At 36.6% G+C, this 26,952-nt stretch overlaps 1 protein-coding gene across 8 annotated transcripts in view; it reads right to left on the bottom strand.

The window, feature by feature from the left end:
• The window catches only part of ASH1L (ash1 (absent, small, or homeotic)-like (Drosophila)), a 210,193-nt gene that overhangs the window by 89,358 nt on the left and 93,883 nt on the right, over nucleotides 1-26,952 (bottom strand). For all 8 annotated transcript variants that reach the window (XR_825127.1, XM_010838279.1, XM_010838278.1 and 5 more), the window contains 2 exons: nucleotides 18,496-19,240; nucleotides 9,865-10,044 (listed from right to left, as the gene is read on the bottom strand). Coding sequence is in view for 7 of the 8 variants with exons in the window: in XM_010838279.1 (XP_010836581.1) it covers nucleotides 9,865-10,044; nucleotides 18,496-19,240 (925 nt within the window). In the remaining variant the exon portion in view is untranslated. The remainder of the gene's footprint in view (nucleotides 1-9,864; nucleotides 10,045-18,495; nucleotides 19,241-26,952) is intronic.

Raw genomic sequence — 26,952 nt, 5'->3', positions numbered from 1 at the left:
TGTGTGCTCTAGACTGCACTGTGTGCACAGCTACTGTGTGCACCACAGCCTGTGTGCTGCAGAGCCATGCTCTGCAACGAAGCCTGAGGACCGCAACAAAGAGCAGCCCCTGACTAGAGAAAGTCTGCAGTTAGACAAAGTCCACACGCAGCAACGAAGACCCAGTGCAGCCAAAGAGAAAAAAAAAGACTCTGAGGACTTCCCTGATGGTGCAGTGGTTAAGACTCTGCACTTCCAATGCAGAGGGCACAAGTTCAATCCCTGGTGGGGGAACTAAGATACCACATGCTGTGGTGCAAAAAAAAAAAAAAAGATTTTTTTCTAGGACAAAAGAGGCTAGAGGCTCTTCTTATACTTTAATCATGATGGGTGACTGCAAGAAACAGAGTATGGAAAATAGGATTTAAAAGATAAATGCATAAAAAATAATTATAAATGTGTTTTAGGGCACAAAATGAATAAAGATATAATCTGTAATGTCAATAATAAAAATAAGGCATAGAGCTTTATAGGAATAGTATTTTTGCATGTGACTGAAGTTAAGTTGGTATCAATCCAAATTACAGGTTTATATCTTTATGAAGTTATATGTAATCTCCATGGTAACCAAAGACAAAATAGCAATAAGTGAAGTGTTAGTCGCTCAGTCGTGTACGACTCTTTGAGGCCTCATGGACTCACCAGGTTCCTCTGTCTATGGAATTCTCCAGGCAAGAATACTGGCGTGGGTTGCCATTCCCTTCTGCAGGGGGTCTTCTCAACCCAGGGACTGAACCTGGGTCACCTGCATTGTAGGCACATTCTTTACCATCTGAGCCACCAGGGAAGCCCAAAACAGCTATAGAATATACACAAAACAGATTGAGAAGGGAATCAAACAGGTACAAGATCAGCTAAGTACAAAAGAAGGCAGTAATGGAGGAAATGAGGAACAAAAAGCTATAAGACATATGGAAAACAAAATGACAAGCATAAATATTTCCTTATTAGTAACTACTTTAAATGTGAATAGATGAGACTTTCCAATCAAAGGTGCAGAGGAAGAAAATGAGTAGAAAGCACGGTCCAACTACATACACGCTACATATAAGAGAGTCACTTCAGACCCAAAGATAGGAACGAAAAAGAGAGACTTTAAGTAAAAAAAAGTTACAAAGGACAATGAAGAACATTAAATATTGACAGGAGAGCCCATTCACCATGAAGCTATAACAATTATATATTAAAAAAATCCATCAAACATCGGAGGATCCAAAATATATGATGGAAACACGGACAGAATTTGAGAGAAATGGACACTTGTACAGTAACAGTTGGCAAATTTCAACTTACCAATTTCAATGAATGTTAGAACAACCACATACAAGACCAATAAATATTAGAACAACATTATAAACCAACAGGATCTAACGGAAACAGAAACAACATTCCACCTAAAAACACAAGATTACATAGTTTTCTCAAGTGCACACTGAAGATTCTTCAGGAAGACCATGTTAGGCTACAAATGAAGTCAATAAATCAAAAATTATTAAAACCATACAGAATATCTTTCCTGATCACAAAGGAATGAAACTAGATATGAAATAAAACTGAAAAATTCACTTACATGAGAAACTAAACGACATACTTGTAAGCAACTGGATCAAATAAAAAATCAAAAGGGAAATTGGAAAATACTTTGAAATGAATGGAAACAAAAATAGGACAAAACAAAACTTATGTGGTGCAGTAAAAGCAGTGCTAAGAGGAAAATTTATATGTGAAAACAAATTAACAGAGTAGAAAGATTGCAAATCAGTAAATTAACTGTATGATGAACACTCAGTGGTGCAATGCAGCCACTGTGGGAAAGTTTGGTGGTTTTTTAAAAAGCTAAATATAAAATCACCGTATGATCTAGCAATTTTACCCTTAAGTTTATACATGAAGGACTGAAAACAGGAACCTGAACAGATAAACGTATGCCAGTGTTCACTGTAGCATTGTTCATGATAGTCAAAAGAGAGAAATAACCCAAGTGCTCATCAACAGATGAATAAACAGAATGTGGTATGTATGTACAATGGAGTATTACTCAACCATAAAAAGGAATGAAGTTTTGATATATGCTATGACATAAATGAAAGTTAGAGACATTATCAGCAGCAGCAGCAGAGACATTGTGTTAAATAAAATAATCCAGACCCCAAAGCACAAATACTGTGTATGTTTCCACTAACATGGGGCACCCAGATGAGGCAAAATATACAGACTGAAAGTACATGAGACATTATGATGGGCTGAGGAGAGTTTTAGGAGTGGAAGTTTTTGCTTAACTATTAAAGAGTTTCTATTTAGGGTAATGAAAAAATTTTGGAAATAGTGGTTATGTTATACAACACTGAATTAATGCCACTGAAATATAACCTTAAGAATGGCTAAAACGCCAAATTTTGTAAGTATTTCAGAATTTAAAAAATTAATAATGTAATATACCAAAAACTGATGACCTGTACCATTAAAATAGGTTACTGTATACGTGAATTACATCTCAATAAAACTGTTTACTTAAAAAAAAAGAGGATAGAAAACATACTCTAGGAGATATGAAACAATTGTTTGGAAGAGTAAGATGCAGAAGAAACAGCTAAGATTTACTCTTGAGTGTCTACTGCCTGCCAGTCATTTTGCATATATCATCACACTTCGGACGGAGTGCTTGAACCTGCATCTCCTGTGGCTCCTGCATTGGCAGGCGGATTCTTTACCACTAAGCCATCTGGAAAACCATACTAGTTTCATATTTTAGAAATAAAACAATTCAGTTAGAGATGATGAAAAAGTTCTGCAGGTGGACAGTGGTGATGTTTGCATAACAAGGTAATGTACTTAATGGTAGTGAATGGTGCACTTAAAATGATTAAAATAGTAAATTTTATGACATGTATATTTAACCACAATATAGTTAATTAAAAATTTTAAAACATGAAGCTACTTTTGTTTTAAAAACTTTTACTTGGAACATTTCCTGATTATGATTTTTTTTTTTTTTTTGGATTTGATACCCAAAGCAAAGGCTTCTTCAAAAGCAAAGATAAACTAAAAAGCTTCTGCACAGCACAGGAAACCATAAGCAAGATTAAAAGTCAAACTATTTAAAGGTAGAAAATATTTGCAAATTATATCTGATAGGGTAACCGTTAATACACAAAATTTAAAAAGGACTCATACAACTCAAGAGCAAAAACAAATAAACAAACAATCTTATTTAAAAATGGGCAGGTGATCTGAATAGACATTTTTTCAATGCAGACATACAGAAGACCAACAGGTACATTAAAGTATTGGCTGGGAAATGCAAATCAAAACAACAATGAACTATCACCTTCAAACTGTCAGGATGATTATTATCAAAAAGACAAGAAATAACAATTGTTGGTGAGGATGTGAAGAAAAGGGAATCCTTGTGTACTGCTGGTAGGAATGTAAACTGGCACAGCCACTATGGAAAGCAGTAAGGATGTTCTTCAAAAAATTAAGACTAGAACTACCAATGATCTAACAATTCTACTTCTGGGTATTAATCCGAAGCAAGCAAAAAAAACTATCTTGAAAAGATCACCGTACCTTCATGTTTCCTACAGTGTTATTTACAAAAACGAAGATAAGGAAACAACCTAAGTGTCTCCTGAGAGATGAATGTGATATAAATATATATATTTGTGACCCCATGGACAGTAGCCTACCAGGTTCCACTGTCCATGGGATTTTCCAGGCAAGAATACTGGAGTGGGTTGCCATTTCCTTCTCCAATATATATAGACACACACACATAAATAATGGACTATTATTCAGTCTGCAAGGATATTAAACCAGTCAATCCAAAAATAAATCAGTCCTGAATACTCATTGGAAGGACACAGTTGCTGAAGATTCAATACTTTGACTACCTGATGTGAAGAAATGACTAATTAGAAAAGATCCTGATGCTGGGAAAGACTGAAGGCAAGAGGAGAAGGGAACAACAGAGGACGAGAGGTCGGATGGCATCACCAACTTGATGGAAATGAGTTTGAGCAAGCTCTGGGAGCTGGTGATAGACGGGGAAGCCTGATATGCTATAGTCCATGGGATTGAAGAGTCGGACACAACAATGGTGACAGATACTTAACTACACTTATGTGATTATTTTGCAGATTCACAAATACCTAATCATGTTGTACAGCTGAAGCCAATATAATTTTGTGGTTCAATTATACCTCAATAAATAAACATCCATTATTTTTGCTTTCTTAGCGATTAAGATAAAATCAGATGAACTGAAATTTTTACCTTGTTTTGCTAAAAATGATCTGTGGGACTCCAGCAAGTCATTTAACCTTTTATTAGCTTCGGTTTTAACATGTGTCAAATGAAGGATTAGGTCTAGCTGAAATGAGGGAAGTTGAGTGTGGATGGGGGCAAGGTATATATGGGAATCTTTGTACTCTCTGCTCTATTTTGCCTAAAACTGCTCTAAAAAAGTTTATTAATTAACAATAGAAATTCAAAACTATTGCTACTCCATGGCTTTCCAGGTGCCTCAGTGGGTATTTGCCTGCCAATGCAGGAGCCACAGGTTTGATCCCTAGTTCGAGAAGATCCTCTGGAGGAGGAAATGGCAACCCACTCCAGTACTGCTGGTTGGAAAATTCCATGGACAGAGGAGCCTGGTGGGCCACAATCCATGAGGTAGCAAAAAAGTCAGACACGACTAAGCACGCAGGCATGACTTTCTATTGATACTAAATAGGAATGGTGTGAGGTTTGCATTCATCCAGTCTGCCCTCCTATTTAAGCTGAATTTAGACCTACAATGTTCCTAAAGAATTTCAGGGGAAAATGAACCATATTCTGGAATTTAATCCAACCGTAACCATGAGATTATCTATAACAAAGAAATTTTAATCCAGTACCCCTTGAACCTCAGTTTCTGAAAAGCAGCATGATTTACTGATGAAATAAGATTGGTGGAACCTCTAGGCATTAAAAACCCCAATAATTATTTTGATGATAAATTTTGTAAACTTAAGTTCTTTAACTTTTCTGTGTCAGTTTCTTAAACAGTAGATAGTAACCATCTACTTTACTGTTTCCCACAGATTTAATATGAAAGCATTCTAAAAATTTAAATAATATATCAAATACAAAATGGTACCATGCTTTCATTTTATTTCCAAAGATACGTATTATTTTGAGGAAATGACAGCTAAGTATAAACATTATGTATTACACACGTAATATAAATATTATAGTATTAATATATAATAAATACATCTATATTTTACACATATATTAATTCCCCTGCAAACAAGCAATGTTCTGTAAGCCTGAAATTTATAGTTATCCTATTTCCTATAACAGATTTAGTACTCAAAAGGAGCCTATAAATCAAAGAAAGCATATGAAAGCATATGTTTTATTTTTATAAAACATAGAAGTCACAATTTTTGAGTCAGGATAGTCTTAAGATATGAACTATGTAGTTCAATCAGTTCAGTTCAGTCGCTCAGTCGTGTCTGACTCTTTGTGACCCCATGAACCACATGTAGTTCAATAGCTTCACTTTATATATCAAGTTTCATTTTTACCATTTCCAGGGAAACTAAGTAATCCACCCAAAACAGTGTGACAGTGACTAAACTAAAAGCAGAAACCTCCCCCAACAAAAGAACCAGAAGCTCCCTTTCAAAGTAGTGTTAATATTCGATATTATGCTATTTTACCATAATGTACACTCTAAAGTTCACTCTCCAATTCACCTGAAGTATATCTGGTATTTCATTTTCTTTAAAATCTCTATTAGATAAAACTTAAATTCCAAAAGTAATATAGCATTTTTACAACTACAAGATATATAAAAGACACATAAAAAATAAGAAGTGAAAACCCCATACCCCATTCCAAATCCTATAAGCTAGAAGTGTATAGCAGGCACAAAAATATACAACCTCCTCCTCAAATAAAAATTCCCAGAAGCTGGGAATATGTAGATATAATTAAGGTTTCTAATCTGTTGACTTTAAAATACAGAGATTATTCTGAATTATCTGGGTAGGCCCAACTTAATCACAAGGGTCCTTATAAATGGAAGAAGAATACAAATGAGGCAGAGTCAGTGGAAAAAAAAAAAGTGAAAACAACCAAGGTTGAAGTGATTCAATGTGAGGATTCAACCTCAATGATCTCAATGTCATTGTTGCTGGTTCTGAAGACAGAAGTGGCCCCAAGCCAAGGAATTCGAGTAGCCTCTTGATTCTGCAAAGGGAAGAGAAAGAATTCTACCCTAGAGCGGCTAAAAGGAACACAGTTGTGCTAACACCTTGACTTTAGGTTAGAGAGATTCAATTCAGACTTCGGACCTCAGGGACTATAAAATAAATTTGATTTGCTTTAAGCAAAGACATTTTTTGGTGCCTATATACGTACATGTACATAGTCATGTTCATGGTAATAGAGGCTCACTTAATCCAAGGAATACTGGCCATACCACTTTCATCCAGTATATTAGTTAATGACATCATCACACACCCAGGAATACAAAACAAAACATTGGGATCATCACTGACTCTGCTGCTGCTAAGTTGCTTCAGTTGTGTCCGACACTGTGCGACCCCATAGACGGCAGCCCATCAGGCTCCCCCGAGCCTGGGATTCTCCAGGCAAGAACACTGGAGTGGGTTGCCATTTCCTTCTCCAATGCATGAAAGTGAAAAGTGAAAGTGAAGTCGCTCAGTCGTGTCTGACTCTTTGCAACCCCGTGGACTGCAGCCTACCAGGCTCCTCCACCCATGAGATTTTCCAGGCAAGAATCATTGACTCTAGCCCCATCCTTTACTCCCTACCAACCAATCAGTATTTAATTCATTTCAATATTAATGTCAAAAAATTTCAAGAGTCCACCTTTTCCAACATCTAGCCACTGCTATCACATTAGATCTATCCTGGAAAACCACAGAGTATAACCTGCTTCCTAATAGTCTTCTTACATCCTAATAGTCTTCTTACTTCTAGTATTTCCTCATCTAATTCATCTTCCATACTGATAGTGTGGTCTTATCTTGATTCAATTTTAATCGACTCACACTCTCCCCTCCCAACTTTTTAAAACCTATAATGATTTATACAAAAAAGAATAAACTTGTAATTGTCTTGTACCATTCTGTGACCAAAAAAACCAAATTTCTCAAGCATGGAGGACTTTTAGGGCAGCAAAACTATTTTGTGCTACTACAATGGTAGATACCTGTCATTCTACATTTACCAAAACCCACAGAATGTACAACACTAAAAGTGAACCCAAATGTCTATTACAAACTTTGAGTGACACTGTGTCAATACAGGTTCATTGTCAAAAAGGTACCACTGTAGTGTAGGATGTCCATTGCAGGGATGCTGTGCATGCATAAGGATAGGGGATATATGCAATATCTCTGTACTTTCCAACAATTCTGTTGTGAACCTAAAACTGTTCTAAATAATTGTTTATTTTTTTCAAAACAAACAACTTACACCCTAACTGTTACCAATAAAAAGCAGCCAGCCCACAAGAATATATTGGCTTTGTAGCTTTTAAAAATGCACACATGTATTATTTGACAAATGTTTTTTTAAAAAATCCCCAGTAAACCATTTTCTTACTATTTATTTCTATGAGATGAAGAACAAGTTCTAACATAAACGAGGTCCTTTCCAGAGTGAAAGACTTTTGCCTGATTAAAGACATTTTAAAACACTGATGTAGTTGATGATACTGGTCTTTTGAGGCACAGACTGATTTTATTATTAATCTCCCATTTTTCAGAATTTAATCCAGGAAAAGCACATTAGTAAAAAAGTAAGACTTAAATTTTAGCAAAAAATTTCACACATATCTGCTTTTCTATTCAGGAAAAACACTGCTTTAAAATCTAACTGTGTAAGATCTTCCCAAAATATATTTTCATTTTCTTATTTGTAATGACAGAATGCTAATTTTTTTCTGCACTGTCATCTGAAACAATGACCATTACTTTTCAGCCTTCCCTGTGGCAGAAGTGTGGTTACATGTCTATATTTTGGTTAGTAGCTACGAGGTTTTGAAGTTTCCTTCTTAGATTAGCTGCTATATCGAATTACCTATAGACTTGGCTGGTCTAAATAACAATGTTATTTCCACTGTTTTGGAGGATGGGAAGTCCAAGATCAGGGTTCAGTTCTAAATGAGAGCCTTCTCCCTGGCTAGCAGACACTGCTTTCTTGCACTCTCACATGGGAGAGAAAGAAATCATCTCTCCCACTGTCTCCTTTATAAGGGTGTTAATCTCATTCAGGAGGACTCCACCACATGATCTGATTACTTCCCAAAGCCGTCATCTCCAAATATCACCTCACTAGGGATTAGGGCTTCAATATATGAAATTTGAGGCAGACACATTCAGTTCACAAGGCTTCCTTACAAAGAAGGTACATGTTTTTTACTCCCTTTTCTCTTTTATACTTTCTGCAATGAAGACTTTATGATAGTTATCCCAGAACAAAATGTAACCATAGGAACGCAAGCTTCGTGCTGAAATGGAAGAACAGAATAAAAGGAGTCTAGGTCCCTGAAGATACTGTGAAGATAGCATGTTAACTCTGAACTGTGTACTTCACAACTTCTTATAAATTAAAGGAAAATAAATGTTTATCTTTAAAAAGTCTTGATTATTTATGAGGATTTCCTATCACTGGCTGCTGAAAGTAAGCTTAATAAAACATTTTCACAACATAAGCAGCAGAAATGGACTCAAAGAATTTATATGATATCTCGATGACAAATTAATGAAAGGTCATTTCAATGCAAAATAAAGTGCTGTGGTTTACATGTTGATCACTTTAACCACATCAAATGTATCTCTAAAACATAATCGTTCCTCTTTCAATTTCATTCCTTTCTTGACTAAATTCAGACCTCATGACCTTTGACGATTATTGTCAATTTCTGCCATTAGTAACTCCCTCATTCATTTTTCCACTCTGCAGCCAGAGTTATCATCTTAAAACACAAAGTTGCACTTTTCACTTCCTTTTTTAAAAAAAACAGCATTTTAAATTTCATGTAGCTTAGTGGGGTAAGTATCTTGAGTCAGTAAAATCCATGGTTTTGTGGTCTCTATCACACAATGCTTACTTTCCACACCATTACATTTCAGAAAAAGTGAACTTCTGAGTTGTTTTAATATATGAAAAATTTCTGAATCCTAGTATGTGTCTTGGTACATGATATTCTATCTAACTGAAATGCCCTATTCCATCTTGCAGACTGTTGAACCTCCAAAACCAAACTCTGCTATACTCCTGTGAACCACTTCTTACTCAATGATATAGTTAATTGATAGCTCTTTGGGTTTTTAAAAATTCTCAATCAGAGGACTTATTTAAGCTGTACTTTCCCAAGGGAATATGAAATTCTTAAAAGTAAGGAGTACTTTACTCCTCTGGCAAATAGTTTGGAACACAGAAGGCATTTAACAAGTGAGGAATCAAATGAGGAATGAGTGTAGAAAATCATCAAGATTATTTTTAGATACATGCACAGTGCTTCCTTTCTTATTTTCAGTTAACAAAAAAGGCACTATTAGAATCCAAACTATAGAAATATAATCTAGAAAGGCAGAGAGAGGATAAAAGATCAGGGAAAATAATTAGCCCCCCAAAACATATCATAAGTACAGTGAACACTGAGGTACTTGTGATGAGATTTGTATTTGTGTATATTACATTTGTATTGGGTTTTTTTTCCTTGATATTCAAAGTATTATTTAAAACATGGAAGAATAACAGGTCTTCAAAGGATGTCAGCTGAGAGGTACCACTACTTACTCTGTAGTTTTGTAAACATCAGAATACAGCCCTGCTTTCTGATACTTCTTCTTTGGGGGACGTGGGGCCTTCTTTTCTCTTGGGATGAGAGAAAGCACAGGCTGCAAGGTACTTTCAGGTTCGGGAGGTTTGGCTGGGGTTTCAGGAGGACTGGGAATCTCAACTGCTGCTTCAGTAAAGCTAGAAAGAGAAGTTTAAAGATAATTTCACGGTGAATTTTTTTTTTCCTACAAATGATTATCTATTTAAAAAAACATCACAGCAATTACAAAAAAAAAGAGATATGGGGACTTCCTCATCTGGTCATGGAGGAGTAACAGATACCAGATTTGTCCTCCTGATAGAAACTAACAGAAACACAGCAAACTACTATAAACCTGGAGAAAGTTTATGAAACAATTATCAGACATTGTATTGCAGCACTGTGATTCCTGAGAAAATTGGAAAAAAAAAATAGAAAGAGATAATCTGCCTTTATAAGAACAACTGAAGTGGAGGGAGTAGACCCAAAGCAGAGAATGGCCAACGTAATGAGCTGAAAAGAGAGATCAGACTATGGAGGGATTGAGATAGTTAGAATTCATGAGGCAGAGTACTGGAGTGGAGAGAGTAAAGGAGAAAAACAACTTTAGAAATCTGTGTAAGGGTCTTCTTTAGTACATTATCTATCAGTACTAGGTTTGTATATGTGCAAGGTGAAATTCCATAAGGCTGGACAAAGAACCACTAGAATATTACAACCCAAACAATTTCCAGAGCTCACACATGATGACAGATACTCAGAATCCACTAGGGAGAGTGAAAGACACTGCCCAACACCGTGGGCACTCAATAGAGATCCCAGAAGGTAACATTATCCATCTTTGCATGACAACTATCTCTGGAGTAAAACCAGTCCTAATAAAGCTTAAAAATTATCTTCAAAAGAATCCAGACCTATCCACAAGTAATTTAACTGACGACTAAAATAAAATCAAATCTATAAAAAAGAACAGAAACAGACACACAATAATGTGACATTTATAATATTAAAAAATTCAGAATGAAAAAAAAAGAGAGCGATGACCAAAATTTTCTAAATTTGATAAAAAGAGCCCAAAGTTCCAAGAAGTTAAACAAACCATAAGCAATATAAGCTAAAACAAGTATGGCATATCATAATAAACTTGTTGGAAAGTATTGACAAAGAAAATAAAAGGAGTAAGAGAAAAAATACACCATCTATATACAGTAGTACAAAAATAAGAATGAATGCAGATTTCATGTCTCAAATAATGCAAGCTAGAAGGCAAGAAAACACATCTATAATTGCTTAAAGGAGGGGAAGGGTGGAGCCTGTCAAAAGAGAATTTTAAATCAATCAAAAACACCTTTAAAAATTAAGGTGAATACAGTTCGAGGCAAGGATGAAATAGACACTTCTACCTATCCTCCCATTAAGCAAAACTAAAATCCTTGGAAATTATATTTATAAAATAAACATAAGCACACAGATTGGCTGGGCCTCTTGGGACCAAAGCAATGACACATCAGGGAATTTTCTAGATTTTCTTTTTGCCTCTCACTTAGTGCAAGGCTCAATACAATTTCCATAATATAAAGGGTAAGACAAAAGTCTGCTCTTATCACTTAAATATCAGAGTTAAAGGTCCTAGATGATGAAAATGGACAATAAAAAGAAAAACATCTAGAAGTGTGAGTCATCCAACATTGTTCTTTTCTTTAAGATTGTTTTGGCTATTTGGACTCCCTTGAGATTCCTCATGAATTTTAGGATGGATTTTTCTATTTCACACAAAACATCATAGGGATTTTGACAGACTGCACTGAATCTGCAGATCACTTTGGGTAGCACTGATATCTTAAGTCTTTCAACCCCCAAACACAGGCTGACTTTTCTTTTTCTTGCCTAACTGCTCTGGTTAGGAATTTCAACACAATGTTGAATTGAAGTGGGCCTCCTTTCTTTGGGGGCTTCCCACATAGTTCAGTTGGTAAAGAATCCACCTGCAATGCAGGAGACCTCAGTTCAATTCCTGGGTTGAGAAGATCTGCTGGAGAAGGAATAGGCTACCCACTCCAGTATTCTTGGGCTTCCCTTGTGGCTCAGCTGGAAAAGAGGCTGCCTGCAATGCAGAACACCTGGGTTTGAGCCCTGGGTTGCAAAGATCCCCTGGAGAAGGGAAAGGCTACCCACTCTACTATTCTGGTCTGGAGAATTCCATGGACTGTATAGCCCATGTGATTGCAAAGAGCTGGACATGACTGAGTGATTTTCACTTCACTTCCTTTCCTAGTTATTGATAATAGCGGAAAAGCTCTTTTTCCACTGAAGCTGTCAGCTTTGGGTTTTTTACATACAGCTTTTATTAGGTTGAGGTAGTTTCTTTTTATTCCTAGATTTCTAAGTTTATAATCATGAACATGTTAGATTTTTGTAAAAAAATTTTCTGCATTTATTGCTATGACCATGTGATGTTTCTTCTTTACTCATTAATGTAATGAATCACATTGACTGCTTTTTGAATGTTGAACAAGTTTTATATACCTGGGAGAAATCTTACTTGGTCATGAGACAGACGAATTTCATATTTTATTATTTATGTTTTCCTATTCTCCTTATCAGACAGATTCATTTTTACTTCTTTCATCTTACCCTATGCTTCTTCTTCCTTCATTCAAAAATGTTATCTGCTTTCCAGCTTACATGTGTCTATGTACATTCTGCTGCTGCTGCTGCTGCTAAGTCGCTTCAGTCGTGTCCAACTCTGTTCTACCCCATAGACAGCAGCCCACCAAGCTCCGCTGTCCCTGGGATTCTCCAGGCAAGAACACTGGAGTGGGTTGCCATTGCCTTCTCCAATGCATGAAAAGTGAAAAGTGAAAGCGAAGTCGCTCAGTTGTGTCCGACTCTTTGCGACCCCATGGACTGCAGCCTACCAGGCTCCTCTGTCCATGGGATTTTCCAGGCAAGAGTACTGGAGTGGGGTGCCACTGCCTTCTCAGATATACATTCTACATATATAAATTCTTCAAGTGCCATGTTTCTCCAAGTTCTAGCTATAGACCAAATATATCAGAATCACCTTGGGGGTTTATGATGGAAATGAAAATACATACTAATAGACTTTTAAAAATTCTTATTAAGGAGTTCTAGGAGAAGGCAATGGCACCCCACTCCAGTACTCTTGCCTGGAAAATCCCATGGATGGAGGAGCCTGGTAGGCTGCAGTCCATGGGGTTGCTAAAAGTCAGACACGACTGAGCGACTTCCCTTTCACTTTTCACTTTCCTGCATTGGAGAAGGAAATGGCAACCCACTCCAGTGTTCTTGCCTGGAGAATCCCAGGGACGGGGGGCCCTGGTGGGCTGCCATCTATGGGGTCGCACAGAGTCAGACGTGACTGAAGTGACTTAACAGCAGCAGGATGAACACCTCCTAACCTTACTGGTCCCTGATACCCCAAACTGGGCACTCTCATTACAAGAGTGTCCTTCTCATTCCACGAGGGCTTTGACAACTTAGGTTGGATTGATATTCTCTTTCCCTCATCCCATAACCCAAGTCTTCACATCATTAAGGCTCTAACATCCAGCTCAGGATCACCATGGTTTCCACATCCCAGATAGATACTTATTTAATGGCTTTAAGATTGAATTCTTCAGGAAAGAAAAGAGAAAGAAGACAGGTAAGGTATTTGAAAATATGGCTTTATGGGAATTCCCTGGCAGTCCATGGTTATGACTTGGCACTGAGGCTCCCTTGGTATGGTTAAGGTTTAATCCTTGATGGGGAAACTAAGATCACACAAGCTGCATGGCATGGCCAAAAAAAAAAAAAAAAAAAATGGTTTTATGATATATTTATCTACAGTAACACAATATGTTGTTTATTTTTCATGGGTTTTTTTTTTACTTTATAAAAACAGTATCAGTTAGTACATAATTTTCAGGGTCTTGCTTCACTTAAAATCTTGTTTCTAAGACTCATTTATTATCATTACATTTCAGTTATAATTCACTAATTTTTATTACCATATCATAGTCCATTGCATGAAAAACTACTATATACTGATTCCTTTTCCTGTTAACAACCAGGGATATTTCCAGTTTCTATACATTATAATAAATCTTGCTACACCTTTACAAAAAATGCATTCTGGTGATAGCTGGGTAAGAATTTTAAGTTATATAAAAGGTAATTGCTAGATTATACTGGATTGATTTGAAACACTCTTTTCATTACATATTCTGGATACCAAAACTTATAAATTATGTTATAAATTTCCTCTCCAAGTTTGTAGAAAGTATTCACACTTTAACGTGGATGATGTCCGATAAATTCTTAATTTTAATATAACCAGTATTATAAGTGTTTACCTGTATGCTTACTGCTTTTGATATCTTGTTTATGAAATCCTTTCAAACAAAGAACATCATTAAGTTTTCCTCATTCTGTATTAACTTTAAAAAGAAGGTTTACTTTTTATGCTATGTATTTATTTAACCAACTGGGAACTGATTTTTACACATGGATTAAGACAGAATCCAGGATTTCCCTGGTGGTCCAGTTGTTGAGAATCTGCCTGCCAATGCAGGGGACATGGGTTCAATCCCTGATCCAGGAAGATTCCACATGCCCCAGGACAACTTAAGTCCATGCAACACAACTACTGAGCACAAGGTCTAGAGCCCACGTGCTGCAACTACTGAAGCCTGCAGGCCCTGGAGCCTCTGCTCTGCAACGAGAAGCCAATGGAATGAGAAACCTGCACACTGCACTAGAGTAGCTGCCGTTCATCACAACTAGAGAAAACCCATGTGCAGCAACAGCCAAACTTAAACAATTAACTAAAAAAAAGAAGCAGAATCCAATTTCATTCCCATTCTTATGCAATATAAAATTTGGGGGCACACAACATTGTCAAGCAACTATCCTCCAATAAACAAGTATAAATAATAAAAATAAAAACTTTGGGGGCACCATTTATTGAATACAGTTTTCTTTATTGATATGTAGGGTTACCTTTGTCATATGAGCAAGCTTGCATGCATGGATCTTGTTTCTCTTACCTAGTTCTATACTCAGTTCTATGCTGCTGCTGCTGCTGCTAAGTCGCTTCAGTTGTGTCCCACTCTGTGTGACCCCATAGACAGCAGCCTACCAGGCTCCCCCGTCCCTGGGATTCTCCAGGCAAGAACACTGGAGTGGGCTGCCACTTCCTTCTCCAACGCATGAAAGTGAAAACTGAAAGTGAAGTTGCTCAGTCGTGTCTGACCCTCAGCAACCCCATGGACTGCAGCCTACCAGGCTCCTCTGTCCATGGGATTTTCCAGGCAAAAGTACTGGAGTGGGGTGCCAGTCGCTAAGCTGTGTCCGACTCTTTGTGACCCCATGGATGTAGCCCACCAGGCTCCTCTGTCCATGGGATTTCCCAGTCAAGAATATTGGGCTGGGTTGCCATTTCCTTCTCCAGTGGATCTTCTCAACTCAAAGACTGAACCGGAGTTACCTGCATCTCCTGCTTTGCAGGCACATTCTTTACCACTGAGCAACCAGGGACGCCCCTGGCTGAATAAACCATAGCTTAAAATTAAGTCTTAGGGCAAATCAGGTGTTTTATTTCACTCCTAGGTATATACCCTAGAGAAATTAGTATCCTATCCAGCAGTGAACATTAGAGGAATGTTAAGAGCAATATTTTTGGATAATAGTGTCAAGCTGAAAATAACCCAACAGTAAAACAGAAAACTCTACATTTTGCATCAACATGGATAGATCTAGAGATTATCATACTCAATGAAGTAAGTCATAAAGAGAAAGAGAAATACCATGATATCATTTATACATGGAATCTAAAGTATGACACAAATGAACCTATCTACAAAATAGAAAGATTCACAGACACAGAGAACAGATTTGCAGTTGCCAAGAGGGAGAAGGGGTGGAGAAGAGAAGGATTGGGAGTCTGGGATTAGCAAATGCAAACCAGTATATACAGGACGGATAAATAACAAGGTCCTGCTGTATACCACAGGAAACTATATTCAATATCCTGTGATAAAACAATATGGAAAAGAAGATGAGAAAGAATATATATGTGTGTATGTATATATATATACACCCCCCCACATATATATGTATAACTGAGTTACTTTGCTGTGCAGCAGAAATTGATGGATCATCTATACTTTAGTAATTTAAAGAAAACTTGTATTATACACAAACAATGGATAACACATAACAACAAAAAAGAGGTAACTACAACTACGTGCAAAAACAGAGATGGTTTTATATGTTGAGCACAAAAGGTGTGGCACAAAAGCATATATTCTATGTAATTCCATTTCAGTGAAGTTCAGGGAAGGATAAACTAAACTATCAATGTATTGTCTAGCACTGAATACTTAAATGGTATTAAAAAAAGGTATACATCAGGAGACTGATTATAGCTACTGGCAAGGAAGTGGTGTATGACTGGGCAAGAACATGGAATATTACCAATGTTCTTTCTATATATTCACCCATTCTATATCTAAAACTGAGTTTTATAATTTTCTAGGCATAAAGTTCTTACAGTTGTCATATTTTAATCTCTGATATATAGTTTAACTCCTTTTTACTTTCTAATTTTATTATTACCTTTTTCTTTCCTTATTGATCAACCTTACCACAAGTTTATATATTTTATTAATTATCATTAGTATTACTAATGTTGGTCTTCAGTGATTCTCTCTACTATAACTTAGTTTTATTTTGTTAATTTAATGTATATGTTTTATCTCTGTCCGTCACATTTTGGGAATTATTCTCATTTTTCTGATTTCTGAACTGGACTCTTTGCAACCAAGCAGGAGCTTGTGAGGCTTTCCCAGGACAGATCGCTCCCTTATATCCTCTGCTTTAGTTTTCTCTAAACTTAACGTCGAAAATAGCATCTGATGCACATTTCCTGAAGTTGTTTTATAGATGGTAAAACGACCATCAGATTAAAGAAATTAACTACTACTTGATGATCCTGAATACCACAGACCTCCTGGCACCTATGGACTGATGATGTAACCTCTGACACCACCCTGTTCCCTCACCATCAACCAACCATTCAGAGATCTGTGCATGAGCTGATCATATACCTGGGATGCTCTTCCCTCACCTTGTCTTTAAAAACGTTCTCCTAAAACTCACCAGGGAGTTCAGGCTTTTTAAGCACTAGTTGTCCTAACTTCTTGCTTGGCGCCCTTATAATAAATGCTGCACACTTTCCTTCACCACAACCCGCTGTCAGTAGTTTGGCTTTACTGTGTAAAGGCAATCTAGACACCAGTTTTGTTCAATAATATCTTCATTCATCAATCTTCAGCATTCTTGAAAATAACATAAGCATTACTGGCTATAAATAACCCTCTAGGTACCCCTTCTGATACATTTCAAAGTTTCAATATGTAGCACAATATTCATTCAGTTCTAAATATTTTTAATATTTTAATTAAAAAAACTACAAAAATCTACTGGGAATATAACTTATAGAAACTACATATTATATGCAATCTTGATAAATAACTGGTAATAAATGCAGCACTAACTCATACCTTATACAAGAGTAAATTTCAACTGATTTAAGACATGTATGTAAAAAAGTTATATATAATCCTTTGAAGGAGAATAATTAAGTTATTATATATTCTTAGCATGCAGTAACATACTATATATACTAAATTACAAGATCTTCAAGATATATAAAAAGTTTTCATTTACACAGAACAACAGCCTTGTATATGTACATATTTGTAAATGCATCAAGAAGAGTAAAAAAATACATAATATACTGTTAATAGTCTTATCCATGAAAAGAACAGGATTTGAGAAGAATTGAGATTATGTGAAAAGATAATTTAAACTTTTGAATCAGTATACTTCTAGTTTCACAGATTTATTTATAACTACATATTCTCTCAGGAAAAAAAATGTAAATCTCTATAAGAAAGTATTTTTTATAGATGTATGCATAGAGAACTACAAAAAACCTCTGTAAACAGTGGTCGGTGGTTAAAACTCTGCCCTTTCACTGCAGGGGACACAGGTTTGATAACACACACTGCACGGCAGGACCAAAAAACAAACCAAAATCAAATAATCTTCAGGGAAAGAATCTGATTGGATATATAACAAAAGGATTAAATGATCTTTCCAGGGGGTGATTTCTGACTTTCTGCCCTACACCTTTTGGGAAAAAGTAAAAACATAAAAAAGAAGCCATTAAAAAATAATCTACCATGCATGAAGACTTAAAAAATTTATTTGATGACAGGGATGACAAGTTTAGAGCACAGAGGAGATAAGATAGTCTGACAGTAAAAATAATTCTGCTCACATAGTTATACAACATAATCTTTCTGGGTCTTGATTTCTTCATCTGTATAGTGATGGCCTTGGCTAGATTGTTACATTCCCCCTTTCTTATTAATTATTCATAATTTTGACAACCAGAAGTATGCGAACACTTAGAACAGAACAGGTCTTACATAGTGAAAGGTTACTAGATCAACTGAACGATTCAGCTGCAAAGATATGTTACATTTGCACATAAGCTAGCTTCCTCTACACAAATGAAACATTAAATGAGGAATTACCTTTTAGCATTCTCCTCTTCTTCTTCTTCCTCTGGGAATGGCTTCTGCTTTTTCTTGGTCTGTTCTTCCAATAGCCAACTTTTCCTCTTCAATCCCTTTTTATGGTCTGGATTCAGGTTTACACTCTGAACAACAGCTTCAATAACATCTGTAACTGTATCAGGACCAAGGTGCAGTGCTGTTCCTTCTTCGCCTTCATTTAATTCTGAACCAACAAATTGGGCAGCTTGGAATGCTTGCATTGATACCACAGCCTGGAGAGGACATTTCCGAGGTCGACCTGGTCTGCGTTTAACAAAGTTATTCCCTGTCCTGGCCTGTCTTTGAAGTTTTTTGGCTTTTAAAATTTTATTGACATGGTCCAGGTTTTTCTTGGTGGCCAAGATTTTGTCATAATTGCACATTTTCCGAGCTTGGCGCTGCATAGCTTCTACTACACTTCTTTTAATATGATGGGGGGAATGGCTGCTTGGCAACTTTTCAGAAAGGAGTGAGATGCTACTACTGCAAGAGTCACTGGGGACTGCAGGCACTAGAAGGCTGTCTGGTTTTCCTAGGGTTCGCTCCTTGCTGAGGCTGTGGACTGGACTGGAGGAAGGTGGCACAGAAGCAGATGCAATCACAGCATCAATATTTTTCTCCAGGGGCTCTTGGTCCTCATGTTGTACCATTCGCTGCAGCAGACTATCCACAGAGTCATCCCCAGAAGAAACCAATCTTGGACTTCGAGAGGGAACTCCATTCACTAAATAAGACAACAAATCACACGTGATAAAAACTGAACACAACTAGTTACTCAAATAACTTTATAGAAGATAAAAGGTAAGGAATACCACCGTATTATTCACACCAAGATTGAGTATCATAATATCATATGCATTTGTCTTTCACGGGCAAGTTGTTTCCCACATAAGGTACATTACAATAACCACAGTAAGTTCAAAGTTGGCCCATAGTCCCCTAATAATACATGGGTAAAAAAACAATTTTTACTCTGAGATGAAGAGCAGAAAGAAGAGTTTCTTTCTTTATTACTACTGTTTTTGCTGCACTGAGTCTTTGCTGCGGTGCTCTGGCATTTCACTAGTTGTGGTACACAGGTTTAGATCCCCATGGCACGTTGGATCTTAGTTCCCCGACCAGGGATTAAACCCACGTCCCCTGCATTGGAAGGTGGATTCCTAACCTCTGGACCACCAGGGAAGTCCCTAGAATTTATTTCTTTAAAAATAAAAGTTCAGTTAAGAGATTTGACAGCTAAATATTGAAGAAAGAACTAAACTTTAAATACATACGATGTTTCTATAATACAACAGTGTGTGCTCAGTTGTGTCCAAACTCTTTGTGACCCCATGGACTATATAGCCTGTCAGGCTCCTCTGTCCATGGGATCTTCCAGGCAAGAATACTGGAGTGGGTTGCCAATTACTCATTGAGAGGATGGATGTTCTTGATCCAGGGATTGAACCCAAGACTCTTGTGCCTCTTGCATTGGCAGGTGGATTCTTTACCATTAGCGCCACCTAGGCAGTTCAGTGTTTTTTCTGACAATGTTTTAAAAGGGCAAAGGAATGAAAGAAATTCTCTTCTTGGGAAAAGGTTTAAAATTACGATAGAAAACACCTTGATAAACTATTTCAGAAAGAATACATGTTGATGGTAAGATTTGAAAACAAGTTGTCTTACCTCTAAAATAAGCTTATGGTTACCAAAGTGGGGAGGAGGAATAAATTAGGAGTTTGGGATTACCAGCTTAACCGAATCACTTTGTTGTATGTCTGAAATATACAATAAAAAGCAAAAACAAAAAACAAATGGTCTTAGATAAACCTTACCTTAGTGATCCCAACGATTTGGTGGTATTTGTTTGGTGTCTATAGCAACTTTTTAAGACTATAAATAATGTGGGACATTTTCAACTTCCTCTGGCAAGCTGTATTAGTTTTACAATGTTATAAAAATAATAGGTCACTTCCCAAGATGCCTAGTTTACTATAAGTGATCACCAGTTATACTTCTTCAAAGTTAATCAATAGATTTCTAATCTATATGACTTTAAAATGTGATATCATTTTAGTTATTCCTTTACAAATTCTAGCCACTCTAGATTACAATCTCATCAGACTACAAGAAAATTTTTCTCAAATTACCAACATCTTCCTTCAAATATATCCAATTGTCTCATTTAAATTCAGTATTTTTAAAATTTCAAACTTTTAGCTGTATTTTTTCTTTTTTAGAAAACTTTTTATTTTCTATTAGGGTACAGCCGATTAACATTGTCACAGTTTCAGCTAAACAGTAAAGGGACTCAGCCATACATATACGTGTATCCATTCTCCCCCGAACTCCCCACACAGCCACATAACTTTAAGCAGAGTTCCACGTGCTACACGGGCCTCCCTCGTGGCTCAAATGGTAAAGAATCTGCTTGCAATACAGGAGACCCAAGTTTGACTCCTGGGTTGGGAAGATTCCCTGGAGAAAGACATGGCAACTCACTCCAGTATTCTTGCCTGGAGAATGCCATGGACAGAGAAGCCTGGCAAGCAAGTCCATGGGGTTGCAAAGAGCTGGACATGACTGAGCAACTAACACACACTACCTCACTCACTTGTTCGCTATACAGTAGGTCCTTGTTGGTCATCCATTCAAAATACAGCAGTGTGTGTCCATTTCAAACTCCCAAACTATCTCTTTCCCCAGTCATAAGCCCCCCAACCATAAGTTCTTTCTCTATGTCTGTGAGTTCTGTTAAGTTCATTTCTTACAATCATTTCTTTTAAGATTTCATATATAAGGAATGTCATATGATAATTCTCCTTCTGATTTAATGTCTCTCTGTATGACAACCTCTAGGTCCATCCATGTTGCTGCAAATGACATTATTTCATTCTCTGTAATGGTTGAGTGATATTCCATTGTATATATGTACATCTTCTTTATTGATTTCTCTGTTGGTGGACATTTAGATTGCTTCCATGTCTTGGCTACTGTAAACAGTGCTGCAAAGAACACTGGAGTGTGTGTGTCCTTTTGGACAATGTTTTTCTCTGGGTATATGACCAGAAGTGGGATTCCAGGGTCATAGTGCAGTTCTATTTTTAGTTTTCTTAAGGAACCTCCATACTGTTCTCCACAGTGGCTGTACCAATTTTCATTCCCAGCAACACTGCAGGTGGGTTCCTTTCTCTCCAGACTGTCTCCAGCATTTATTGTTTATAGATTTGTTGATGATGATCATTCTGACTGCTGTAGTTTTGATTTGTATTTCTCTAATACTTAGGGATGTTGAGCACTTTTCCATGAGCTTCTTGGCCATGTGTATGTCTTCTTTAGAAAAATGTCTATTTATGTCTCTTCAAATATTTTCTTGGGTCCTTTCTCTCTTCTCCCCTTCAAGGACCCCTATAATGCAAATATTGGTGAACTTAATTTTGTCACAGAGGTCTTAGGTTATCTTCATTTCTCTTTATTCCTTTTCTTATATTCTGTTTTGTGGCACTGGTTTCTACCATTCTGTCTTCCAGGTCACTTATTTGTTCTTCTGCTTCAATTATTCTGTTACTGATTCCTTCCTATGTATTGTTCATCTCTGTTTGTTTGTTCTATAGTTCTTCTAGGTCTTTGTTAAACATTTCTCCTCCTTTTTTTCCCTCCGAGGTCCTGGATCACCTCCATTATCATTATTCTGACTCCTTTTCTGGAAGGGTTGCCTATCTTCACTTCATTAGCTGTTTTTCTAGGGTTTTATCATGGTTCTTCATCTGGGACAAAATTCTCTGTCTTTTCATTTTAACTTTCTGTAACTGTTGTTTTTGTTTTGGAGTTGCCGGATTCAGTTCTTCTTGCTTCGTCTGACTGCCCTCTATCTGGTGGATGAGACTATCTAAGAGCTTTGGGGAAGCTTCCTACTTTCAGATATATTTTAATATCACCACTGTTTAAAATCTTGCCTCCACTGTTTTTATGATAACATACTTTGATTACCTTCCAATTACTTGTGACTGAACTAACTTTAGAGATCCTTAATCCCTAATACTTGTCATTTACCTTTTAGACCTACTTTCCCACTGGGAAAATGCTTATTCTCATAGTTTCAAAGTAATCCTCCTGATTACTTTTTTCGGTAAATGATACCATAAAGCCAACTATTCAAGATTATATGTACTGAGAACCAATCATGTGGCTGGAATCATTTGATTTACGCTCAAGACAAAATAATCTAATTTATTCTCCCCACAAGCCATAAATTTTTGTCTTATGTTAGTTTGATTTCTTGGCCCTATCTACTTTTCTTCATACTACTACAACTACTCAAGACCAAGCTAATCTTATCTCCCTGCCCTAAACTGCTTGCAGGGCTACTAAAACATGTATACAACTCCTCTAATGCTTCTCATACCAAGTGAGAGTATCTAATTCCCCTCCCATGAATATGAGCTACCCTTAGTGAGTTGTTTCTAGAAAAAAGAATTTGATGGAAATATGAATGTGGTGATTTCTAAGGTTATGCTAGAAAAGGAAACACAGCTTTCACCTGGGTTTCTCTCAGGACAGATGCCCTTGGAACCCAGCTTCCACATTGCAAGAAAGTGTAAGAATAAATCCTGGGTTCAAAATTCTGAAAATTATTTTTGTCTCCTCTTTCCTATCATCAACTGCCCAGAAATACCAAAGGTTTTTCATTCTTAAGAATAAATTTAAAACAGAGTCTTAAAATGGGTATACTGTTTGGAATTTCATTCCGGAGCCACTCACCTAGGGTTACCTCACACCTTACTTTCTAAATTAATTCCATCTTACCAAATTCTAGTCTGCCAAATCTCTGTTGTTTTTTTCCCTTAACTTTTCTTAATTTACTTTTTGGCTGTGCTGAGTCTTTGTTACTTTTCAAGGGCTTTCTCTAGTTGTGGCGAGGGGAACCTACTCTTTGTTACAGTGCTCAGCCTTCTCACTGCCATGGTTTCTCTTGTTGCAGGACACAACCTTTAGAAGCTGGGCTTCAGAAGTTGCAGCATGTGAACTCAGTACTTGTGACTTGTGGGTTCCAGAGCATGAGTCCAGTAGTTGTGGTGCATGGGTTTAGCTACCTTGTGAAATGTGGAGTCTTCCCAGATCAGGAATTGAACCTTTGTTTCCTGCATTTGCAGAGGGACTCAGGGAAATCCTACCTCTCTTTTTTTTGTTTGTTTTTGCAGTCTGCTCCATCTAGGACATTATGCTGGGCGTGCTATATTTTATTTCTGGCCACACTGCATGGCATGCAGAATCATAGTTCTACAACAAGGGTGACCACACCATCATGGTTAACTGGGTCATTAAGATCTTTTTCTTTCTGACCCCATAGACTGTAGCTCACCAGGCTCCTCTGTCCATGGAATTCTCCAGGCAAGAATACTGGAGTGGCTTGCCATTCTCTTCTCCAGGGGTCTTGCCAACCTTGGGATCGAACCTGGGTCTCCTGTACTGCAGGCAGATTCGTTACCAACTGAGGTACCAGGGAAGCTCCTTTTAACTTTAGTCAATCTAATATATATGAAACAATATCTCATTAAGAATTTAATTGCATTTTTCTAATAAGTGAGCATAGTTTCACGTGTGCTTAGTCACTTAGTCGTGTCCAACTCTTTGTGACCCCATGGACTGCAGCCTGCCAGGCTCCTCTGTCCATGGGGATTCTCCAGGAAGAATACTGGAGTGGGTTGCCATTCCCTGCTCCAGGTGATCTTCCCAAACCAGGGATCAACCCAGGTCTCCCACATTGCAGGTGGATTCTTTACCATCTGAGTCACGAGCAGAGCCTTGTGGCTCATGAAGTATTTTCATGTACTTCACTGCAACTCATAAGCAGTCTTTTGAAATGATGCTATTCAAAAAATTTCCCCATTATTTTTATTGGGTACCTTCACTGGTTTGTTCTGTTTTATTTTTTTTAAAGTTTTACTGAGATATAATTGACATAGGACATATATTAGTTCCACATGTACAACAGTAATAATGATTTGATATTTGTATATACTGCAAAATGATCACCATTACCATGCATAGTTACAAATTCTTTTTACTTCTGTGTTTTTTCATTTTCTTAATGTCTTTAGAAGAGCAAAAGTTTGAAAAGCTGATGAAGCTCAATTTATCTAATTTTTTTTTTTTTGCTTTAACAGTTCGTGCTTTTTATCCTACTTAAGAAATCTTTGAATATCCCAAGGTCATAAAGATTTCCTACTAAGTGTACTTCTGAAAGTTCTATAGTTTGAGAAACTACAGACAGGTATATATTCTATTTCAAGTTAAATTCTACATATGGTATAAGTTTTTTTTTTTTTTTTTCCGTAAGTATATCCAGCAGTTCCAACACCATTTGGTACAAAAGATTATCCCTGGTCCACAAAAATACAGTATATGTGCAGAAAATCAATTTAAAAATCTACGGGAATGTCTGTTTTTCTAGTGTCTATTCTGTTGCACTGAAAGATCTATATATCCTTTCACCAAAAACAGTCTTGAGTAATTTATAGTACGTCTTTGTATCAGTCAGTAGAAGTCTTCTAATTTTGTTCTCAAGAAGAGCATACATGTTTTACTTTTTAAGATATTTTATGTATCTATATAAATTATAGAGTTTGGAACTTCATATTTTAAAAAGCCAGCTGGAATTCTGATTGAAATTCCATTAAATCTATCAATTAATTTTGACAGAAGTGACATTTTAACAATACTGATTCCTCCAAGCAAATGATTAATCTAGAATATCTGTTTAATCTTTTAACCTTTGTCAATAATGCTTCATACTTTTTATCATCTAGATCTTGTATATTTATAACTTTTAATACAATTGTAAACGGTATTTTGCTTACATTTCAATTACTAATTATTCATTGCTGGTATGCAGAAATATATTTTATGTTCCGCTTATATACCTTTCTTAAACTCATTTTCTAGGTGCAGTAGCTTTTTTCTGACAGACTTCTTAGAAATCTTCCTATGGATCAAATTATCTGTAAATATAATTTTTTTCTTCTTCCTGTCTTACCTGTATGCCTTTTATTTCTAAGAATTGGGGTTTTGGGGGGGGGCAGTTTTTAAAAATTTATTTTTAATTGGAGAATAATTGCTATACAATGTTGTATTGGTTTCTGCCACACTTCAACATGAATCAGCTATAGGTATACACATGTCCCCTCCCTCTTAAAACTCCCTCCTACCTTCCGCCACATCCCAGCTTACTAGATTGTCACAGAGTACCAGGATGAGCTCCCTACGCTATACTGCAACTCCCCATTAGCTATCTATTTTATATATGGTATTGTATATATTTCAGTGATACTCTTTTTCAATTCATCCCACTCTCTCCTTCCCCCTCTGTGTCCATAAGTATGTTCTTTATGTCTAAGTCTCTATTTCTGTCCTGCAAATAGGCTCATCAGTACCATTTTTCTAGATTCTATATATATGCATTAATAAATGATATTTATTTTTCTCTGACTTCACTGGGTATAAGAGGCTCTAGGTTCATCCCCTTACTAGAACTGACTCAAATTCATTGCTTTTTATGTCTGAGTAATATTCCATTGTATATATGTACCACATCTTTTTTATCCATTCATCTCTTGATGGGCATCTAGGTTGCTTCCATGTCCTGGCTATTGTAAACAGTGCTGAAATGGACATTGTGGGCATATCTGTCTTTTTCAATTATACATATATAACCTGTTTCAGCATATATGCTCAGTAGTGGGTCATATGTTACTTTTGTTCCTAGTTTGTAAGAAATCTCCATAATGTTCTCCATATTGTCTGTATCAATTTACATTTCTACCAACAGTGCAAGAGGGCTCCCTTTTCTCTACATCCTCTCTAGCATTTACTGTTTGTAGATTTTTTGATGATGGCCAGCCATTCTAACTGGTGTGAGGGGATACCTCATTGTAGTTCTGATTTCCATTTCTCTAATGCAAGATGTTGAATGTTTTTTCATGTGTTTATTAGCCATCTGAATGCCTTCTTCAGAGAAATGTCTGTTTAGTAGGTCTTCTGTCCATTTTTTGATTGGGTTGATTTCATGATGTTGAGCTGCTTGTGTATTCTGGAGATTAATCCTATGTTAGTTGCTTCATTTGCAATTATTTTCTCCCATTCTTACTGCTGTCTTTTCATCTTGTTTATTTCTTCTTAAGGTAATTATTGCTATATATGTCCCTACTGGCATTTTCTTGATTGTTTTGAGTTTGTAGGCCTTTTCCTTCTCTTGTGTTTCCTGCCTAGAGAAACATTTGTTGTACAGCTGGTTTGGTGGTGCTAAATTCTCCTTACTTTTGTTTGTCTGTAAAGCTGTTGATTTCTCCATCAATTCTGAATGAGATCCAAGATCTTGGTTGTAGATTTTTCCTTTTCATTACTTTAAATATATCCTGCCATTCCCATCTGGCCTGTAGAGTTTCTGTTGAAAGACCA

The sequence above is a fragment of the Bison bison genome, unplaced genomic scaffold, assembly GCF_000754665.1.
Source record: "Bison bison bison isolate TAMUID 2011002044 unplaced genomic scaffold, Bison_UMD1.0 scf7180017864093, whole genome shotgun sequence".
Taxonomy (NCBI): Eukaryota; Metazoa; Chordata; class Mammalia; order Artiodactyla; family Bovidae; genus Bison; species Bison bison.
Note: the sequence above shows the minus strand (reverse complement) of the source record. Positions and strands in the feature narration are given on the sequence as shown.